The sequence below is a fragment of the Lutra lutra genome, chromosome 9, assembly GCF_902655055.1.
Source record: "Lutra lutra chromosome 9, mLutLut1.2, whole genome shotgun sequence".
In the NCBI taxonomy this organism is placed as follows: Eukaryota; Metazoa; Chordata; class Mammalia; order Carnivora; family Mustelidae; genus Lutra; species Lutra lutra.
The window spans coordinates 123,586,686-123,595,232 of NC_062286.1; the positions used below are offsets into that span (position 1 = coordinate 123,586,686).

The following is an 8,547-nucleotide window of genomic DNA, read 5'->3' on the forward strand; positions in this document are numbered from 1 at the left end:
TAATTAAATCTGAATCTTTGGGCCTGGGGCCTAGGCTTTGTATTTAGGTACTTTTTAAAAAAAAATCAATAGACTTGATTTTTTGGAGCAGTTGCAGTTTCTGGAAAACATATGTAGGAAGTACCTAAAGTCTCCACACACCCCCTTTATCACGTCTGCTGGTTTCCTCTGGTATGAACATCTTGCCTTAGTGTGGTAGGTGTATTACCATGATGAACCAATATAGATACATGATTGTTAACTGACACCTATAGTTTATGTTAGGGTTTACCCTCGGTGTTCGACATTCTACAGATGTTGACAAATATGTGATGTCATATAGCCATCATTAAAGTTTCATACAGAATACTTTCACTGCCCTAAAAATCCCTGGTGCTCTACCCATCCATCCCTCCCCAAACCCTGGGCAACCACTGACCGTTTTACTGTCTGCATGGTTTTTCCTTTTCCAGAATGTCATAGAGTGGGAATCACACAACGTAGCCTCTTCAGATTGGCACTGTGCAAGTGTTTTTAACTCCCCAGGTGATGTAGTGTGATTTAATTCCCCAGCCTCTGAAGCTGAGAACTAGTGTCTTAAATTCGTGCTCGTCAAAGCACCATGGGGAGTTTGTTAGAAACGCTGGAATTCCAGTTCCAACCCAGAACCCATGATTCAGCAGGGACCCTTTCACAAGAACCCCAGGTGACTCATACACACAAAGAGTTAGAGAAGCGTTGATCTAGACAATGAAAAGCGGTCTTTCCAAGACCAATCTGGAAGTAAAGAAAATAGATACAGAAATTCAAGTTGAAAAAAAAAATGCCACGAATGCGGCATCAGTCTGCCTGCATAGCTCAGAAATGCCATTAAATATGAGAAGAACAGACATACCTACAGGGAAGCTTGCTGTGGAAAGTGCCCTCGCCTTACTGTGTCTTAACCTAATTGTGTATTTCTGGGAGATCTTTCCAGGAAGTGGAGACTCCTGGAATTGCGAGTCAGCACAGGAAGGTTGTCTTTGTTCTTTTCACCAGATATAGAACATTCCAGAACAAGTACTTGCCCTAGTTTCTCACCTGCCTAACGGTGACGTTCAGGCTTTTCTCCCCTAAGGGGACATGTATCTGTGAAATGAAGTCCTCGAAATGGGCTTGCTGGTGCAAAGTATGCATTCTTCCATAAAAACAAACTTTGGGGGGATGGGGAGATGATGTGATGTTGTCCTCCGAAGAGACTATGGCACTTTATGTACCTGCCCGTTTTCCTGCACTCTTGCTAATGCCGAGTCATAACACATTTTTAAAACATTTGTCAGTGTGACAAGTGAAAAGGTATTTTGTTGCTTTAATTTTCATGTCATTAACTATGAGTGAGATTGAATATTTTCTCTTGTGTTTATATGCTATAAATATAATAGCATATGTTTAATAATAATATTATAATTAATAATAATATTATTATTATTAATTATTATTATTATCATTGCCATGAGCTGCACATTAGTCTCCTTTGTTGTTTTTTTTTTCTGTTGGATAGTTGGGCTTTTTATTTATTTTATTTTATTTTTTAATTTTTTAAAAGATTTTATTTATTTATTTGACAAAGATCACAAGTAGACAGAGAGGCAGGCAGAGAGAGAGGAGGAAGCAGGCTCCCTGCTGAGCAGAGCGCCTGATGTGGGGCTCCATCCCAGGACCCTGAGATCATGACTTGAGCCAAAGGCAGAGGCTTTAACCCACTGAGCCACCCAAGCGCCGCTAGTTGGGCTTTTTAAAATGGATTTTTAAGAGTTCTGCTTTATTTGGGAAACTAATCGCTTTTCTGTCATATATGTTGCAGTTTTTTTAATGTGTCTTTTGACTTCATTTATGATGAGTTTAACTATGCTTTACATTTTTGTGTTCACCAAACGTAGCCACATGTTTATAGTTTCTAGGCCACAGCTCCTTTTAAAGCTCTTGTTATCCAGGGATTTCCGGGTTAGAATCTCTGCCTTTCAGAGTGGGTATTTGCTGGGAATACAGAGGAAGGATTATAAGTGACCAAAGACTCAGCTAAGGGGCACCTGGGTGGCTCAGTGGGTTAAGCCACTGCCTTCGGCTCAGGACATGATCTCAGGTCCTGGGATCGAGCCCCGCATCAGGCTCTTTGCTCAGTGGGGAGTCTGCTTCTCTCTCTCTCTCTCTCTGCCTACTTGTGATCTTTCTCCTTCAAATAAATAAATAAAATCTTAAAAAAAAAAAACTCAGCTAAAATCGAGTGACATGAAACAGGAATTTTTCGGCTCGTGTAACTGCAAAGTCTGGGATCCGTTGGGTCCTGGGGCTCTCAGTGCACCCCTTCGGTCTCCCTCCAATGTCAGGTCAACGTCAAGCAGGCTATTTGACGTGCAATCTCCCCAGGCCCCCAGCTTCCAACATTCTCACTACCCTGGAGTTCTGCACACACAGAACTTCTCTTTCTCAAGTGTTCTGGCACACATCCAAGGGCTCAGTTTCATGGACTCCTTTTCAGTCAAAAACCAACTCCTGCAGGGAGTATGTTGATGGGCCAGACCTGGGGTCGTGGTCCAGCCTCTGCAGCAAGGATGGGGATGAGTCAGCTCTCCCAAAAGACAGATTGGTGAGTCCCCCCAAAGCGGAATGCAGGTCCTGTTAGCCCAGTTGGGCAAATGGTGGGAGGACAGGTCCAGACCAGAATGCCCTCCACAGAGGTGCAAGTGGGGAGTGAGTTCAGGTCCTCTAACCGGCTGCTCATGTCCTTCTCCCCCTCAGAACCCCCGGCTGGAGAAACCCGTGCTGCTCTCTGAGTTCTCTACCAAGATCCCGCGAAGTGAAATGGATGGGCCTGTTGAGAACGGCCTCCGGGCTCCGGTCAGCACCTACCAGTATGCGCTGTCCAACGGGGACGTCTGGAAAGTGCACGAGGTGCCCGACTACAACATGGCCTATGGCAGCCCCAGTGTGGCTGATGCCACCCCTCCCTGGAGTGGCTACAAGGAACAGAGCCCCCAGACGCTTCTGGAGCTGAAACGACAGCGGGCTGCCGCCAAGCTGCTCAGCCACCCTTTCCTGAGCACCCACCTGGGCAGCAGCATGGCCAGGACGGGCGAGAGCAGCAGCGAAGGCAAGGCCCCCTTGATCGGAGGCAGAACTTCCCCGTACAGCAGCAATGGCGCCTCGGTCTATTACACCGTCACCAGCGGAGATCCCCCGCTCTTGAAGTTCAAGGCCCCCATGGAGGAGATGGAGGAAAAGGTCCACGGCTGCTGCCGCATCTCCTAGTCTCTGTGTGATGGAGGAGAGAGATGCTTCGGGGAAGGGTCTCTGGGATCCAGGATCCCCCCCCACACCCCCCCCAGCAGCCTTGGCTGGGGAGACATCAGAGGGCAGCTTGCGGGGAGGTGGGCTCTGCTTTCCATGGGAACGCTGACCCCACCTCTCACCCAGCGGCCATAGCATCGCCACGTCCCACGGTTCCGCTTCCTGCTGCATTGTCTGCCATCAGAAACAAGGCCCATCGTGGCTTCCTAACTCTCCCCGCTGTCATATTTGGGAGGGGGGGCTGGGATTCTGGTTCTGTTGTTGGTAAAGGCTTCTCTGGACCAGTACATGCATATCAAATATTGGTGTGCATGTGCTTGTGTGTGCACATGTGCGCGCGCGCGCACACACACACACACTCAACCATGTGTAGGAGTGACACAGCTGGGCTCATGGGAAGCAGGTGGGACTGACAATTTGTGGGCTCTTCCCAAAAGGATTGAGGCTAAGACTCTGTTATGTCACCACTGCCAACATGGCTTTAGCTGGGAACGGGGCCTGCTAAGCTGAGACCCACAGTCCTACCCAGAGTCATACTGGGGCTTGGGCCACCATCCACATCTGGAAGGAGCAGGAGGTCCACTCTTTGATCAGAGGGAGCTATGAGCCGACATGGGTCCATGAGATGGGCAGTGGCCTGCTCCCCAGAGCCTTGCCCATGCCGAGAGCCAGCAGTGTGACCACCCGGAGGATGAGGTGGAGAGCCAGGCTCTTCCTTTCCTGGAATAATCCAAGTCACATTTTACTTCTGGATGGAAGTATCAAAAATTAGAGGGAAGGGGGAACAAATTTAGTGTGTCCAAAAGTGCACTTGATAAAAGAATTCTCTTTGACTGCAGGACTCCAGGTGGGAGATAACTGAACTTGCTTTCTTGCTTTCTTTCCTGGGTAGCATCATGATCACTAGGCTTTCCTGACTAGTGTCGGAAACATGTAGCTTGTGTTGGAAGGGCTTTCGAGGGCAAGGAGTGAGTTGGTGTTAATTTCTGTGAGCATCTCTAGTGGCTGTGACCGAGCCCAGTGCCTTGGGCCATCTTTGTGAATATTCAGGTGGCTTCAGTCCAGCCTCAGTCAGCTAGGCTTCCTCCGCCTGAGCCATCAGAGTGAGCAGTGGGGGACTGCTGGAAGCCCCCAACTCCTCCCAGAGTCAATGCTCAGGACCCCCGGCCCAGCTTTGCCTTTTCTGGAATGCTTGGTAAGACGTCTGCCAGGTGGCCCTTGTGAGATCCTGCCGGGCCCAGGAGCTCCCAGCGTGCTGTCATGGGAGTGGTGACACCGCATGGCTGCAAATCCAAGGTGCCCACGGCCAACACCCTGCCCTGCATTCAGGAGAGCGCTGGTGGGGCTGGAGTTGGACCTTCCCACGTACCAACAGCTTCACAGCCACGATCTCCCTAACACTGGGGAGGGCAGGCTGCCCACCGCCTCTCCTGCATCTTCTCAAGAGCCCCCTTGAAACTGCTGTCCACAGGCTCAGCCAGAACCTACTGGTGTGCTTAATAAGCAGCAGGTTTGTCCCCTGCCCTGCGCCTTTTATTTGTCCTGAAACTACCTCCTTAGAGCTCTGAAGGGGTCCCCTAGTCCTGATTCTGGGATTCAGGGGACCACTCTGGGTTCCTTCTAATCTTCTTCTTTCTGAGCCTATGAGAAATTCTCCCTGAGGGGCCCCTGGGCCAGAGGGAGGGGGCTGAGGCTGGAGGAGCCCCCCCCACACTGGTGCCACAATTCTAGTGATGGGGTCTGCTGTTTATCAGTCCCCATCCCCACTGTGGCCTCCATGGCCCCATAGCCCAGAAAGGGAGCTGGATCCCAGGGGCCTGGCAGATGCTTTACCAGGAGCAGGGCAGCTGGACCAGAGAGCAAAGGGCTCAGTGGCGTCACTGTGCGCTTGGTGGCTCCTGGGTGCAGGGAGGGTCACAACGCCAGGCCAGCCCCATCCCAGCTCCAGGACAGACCCAGTCTAGGGTGGAGGGGCAGCTCAGGAGGCTGCAGACAGGCAGGCACAATGCCTCCTGCGGCCCTGGCATCTGGGGCTGGCTCTCCATCGTGTCAGCCTGGGGCTGGAGCCGGGCAGGGGATAATCCAGAACACACACACCTTTGGCTTTAGAACAGTGTTCAGATTTGACTGACCCTGAATTCCTCTGGAGCAAACATAAGCTGCAAGCAGAAGAAGCCATACACTCCTAGGAGGGGGCCGGGCAGGTTTCCCGATCTGTTTGTTCGAGAGCCGGAGACTGAAGGCGCTTATTACCCATGCTGAGCCCTTCTGGCCATTCCCTCTTTTCCCCTCACTGGTTGCCTCCTGGGCCATTCAGCCCCCACCTGGAAGGCCGGGAATCCTAGCTGATTCCCCGACAGGAGCTGACTACAGACTCCCCGGCATTTCAGCTCTCATTTTCAGTAGGGGTAAGCCATTCCCTATTAGGGCTTCAGGAACCTGGGGAACTTTCCCTAAGGGTCTCCTTGGTGTTGAGGGACAAGGTGGGGTCGGGGTGACTCGTTTATTTGCTGACATAGTTTATGGAGTAGCTGAGACATACCAAGCACTATGTGAGGTTCTGGGGGTAAAGGAGGAACAAGACGGGGTGAGGAGACCCCGTTTTATAGTTTGCATCCCTGGAGGAACACGACTGTCAGCAGCCCCATTCAATTGACTTGAGACGGAGTGACCATATCCTGGTCCAGCTTCAACCCAGCTTCTAGCTCCTAGAATCCCTAGAGTACAAAACCCATCAGCGGGGAAATGGCTGCTGTGGCCATCCCTGGATAACATTTGCTACTAAATGCAGATGCTGGATCTTGAGTTCTAGGGAGACACCTTCCAAGTCTGTCTGGAACTTTCAGGGATAGCTGCCTTTGGGCCAGCATCTTTGGGGCACTGTGTAAGAGCAGTTTGAGGTCAGTATGTAGAAGAACCGAGAGTCTGGGATTTGTTGTCGAGTGCATCTCAGGTTCTGAAACTCTTGTCTCTTGCTCATTTTTGCTTATTTGTTACGGAGTCCCCCTGCCCCACTGATGGATGATGGGAGGCGAGGAACTTCTTTAACACTGAAGCCTTTCCTCGGGTCTGCCTCTCCTCCCGGTGGGTGTGGCTCAAGGAGCTTGAAGAAAGCTAGCAAGGTCTGTGGAGGCTCAACTCCCTCTGAGACCAGGCGGATGAAAGGAGGCTACTTCCAAAGCATGTGCCACGTGGCTCACGGTGGAGCTCTATCCTTTGTTCCCACCCTGTGCCCCCCAAACCACTGAAAACTGGTGGCCATCATCAGGTAGTGAGTTCCTGGCAAGAACGCAGGGAAGTTGAATAAACCCTAGATCCAGCTCTACTGAGGAGTTCAGGATATTATTCTCCATCAAATATGCAGCAGCGATGAAACTGCTCTGCACTGTTTGGTAATTTCAGCGAGTGTAGGAAAGCTCCCAGGGGATGTCCCCTGTCCAGCCCCACCATGGTTTGCTGGCTTTGTGATAACATGAGACCATTTTGGTGACTGGTGTCAGATCCCTTTCGATCTTGAGCTCTCTTTCCCACTTGCTTTCCCAGAGCAGAATACTGGGGCACTTTCCAGAAGGGCAGTTTTTAACGAGCTACCCAGGACTATATTTAACTCTTTCTACTGTGGCCTGGGGACAGCCTCCCCTGCCCTGGTGCACGTAAGAGCAGAGGGTCCTGTGGTCAGTGGCTGACTGCCTAAGTGACCTCCTTTGCCAGAAGCTGTAGTCTTCTCCTTGGCAGGAGACTCTTGGCCAGTTCACCAGAGGGCCTGTTCCCCCGGGCATTGCAAGAGCTGCACTGCGGGGCCTGGCCCCACGCACTGAGGAAAAGTCTGCAGACCCCCAGCCCTCCGCAATAATTCACCAGACCAGAAGCCACTGATGTACAGAGAACATTTAAGAAAAATGTATTTTATGTGAAAAAAGTTAAAACTCTGTATACTGTATCAGCAGCTTTGTGTAAAAATGGCAATCAAGAGAGTCTAATATATTTAAAACTTTTTTTAAAAAAAAATTCCTTGCAGATCTTTGATATTGTATTGAAGTAACTTCCAGGGAGCTCCTTGCCACGTGGCAGTGGTGGGCCTCGATCCGAGACCGTGCCTCAACCACACCCCGAAGGGGCATCCCCTGGAGTTGCTTCCAGCTGCCAAGGCCTGTGACAGAATTCACTGTTGAGAGTTTTTAATTAAGATTATTAAATCCCTTTTAATAACACCTGCTAGCGTTGGCTGTGGTCATTGCTGTGAGCTCGCTTGAATCATGCTGATTTGAATTCGCAAAGAGGTGATCCCTGGACAGAGGGTTGGGGAGGGCTCCTGGTCCCTGTCCCCACCACAGAGGGCTCTCCCGGGAGGGCCCTAAAACAGAGGGAGCTCTGAGGGCTGAGACATGGAGGTGTCTTTCTAGACTGGGGGATGGTGAAAACCAAGGAATTCCAGAAAAGAAGGGTGATTGGGAATGACCTTCGCTTTATCAAATGTTCCCATTGGAATAACACAGAGCCCCATAATGCACACACAGGCACACACACATATTCAACATCCAATATATATACTGGATATTGAATGCCAGAGCAGGAACACATGGATGCAAGGCAACCACACTCAGGCTTGAAAACTTCACAGATAGGTGGGAATGGGGAGGGGATGGGAAAATAGAGGATTTATCTTTGCAGCAATGGGCAATCATCAATTTTAAGTGTTTACTGGTTCTCAAATAATAATGGTAACCTCTCACAATTATGAAGAAGCACTTTAAGGTTGTACGTTTGCTTTCACATTTACACAAAGAAAATGTGGCCTGAAAACTGACTCTTGGATTTAGCGCTGTGGTGGAGTTCCCGATGGTCTTGGTAAGAGGTTTTGGCTGAGAAGTGGAGGCATAGCCTGTTTGGACCAGTTCAGGAAAGAATGGGAGGAAAACTGGGTACAACTGGTTTCAGGTTTTATGCTATAAGAGGAAGCTCTAGAGGAATGTAAGGTCAAGAGAGAGTGGATGTAAGATGAAAAATATTCCGGCATGTTTGGATGCTGGTAGGAAGGGAAAGCGGCGATCCAGGAAAGAATGGCTTTGGGATATAGGTTAGTAGTAGCGGGACTGGCAGCGAATGCCCAAATGGAAGGATTGGTGTTAGCCGCAGGGACAGTTCATTGGTAGTAACAGAAGGACCAGTATGTGGGCAGAGGTGTAGACGGGTAGGTAGAGGTGGGGGGAGCACGTGGGGAGTTCTCTCCGACTGCTTCTA

At 50.2% G+C, this 8,547-nt stretch overlaps 1 protein-coding gene across 2 annotated transcripts in view; it reads left to right on the forward strand.

Annotated features, from left to right (window-relative positions):
- PPP1R16B (protein phosphatase 1 regulatory subunit 16B) overlaps window positions 1-7,517 on the forward strand; it is a 93,509-nt gene extending 85,992 nt beyond the window's left edge. Inside the window, exon 11 of one of the 2 annotated variants that reach the window (XM_047744767.1) lies at window positions 2,758-7,517. In XM_047744767.1, the coding sequence (XP_047600723.1) occupies window positions 2,758-3,267 (510 nt within the window). In that variant the 3' untranslated portion in view covers window positions 3,268-7,517. The remainder of the gene's footprint in view (window positions 1-2,757) is intronic. The other variant, XM_047744768.1, reaches the window with a different exon arrangement.
- Window positions 7,518-8,547: the final 1,030 nt, after the last annotated feature.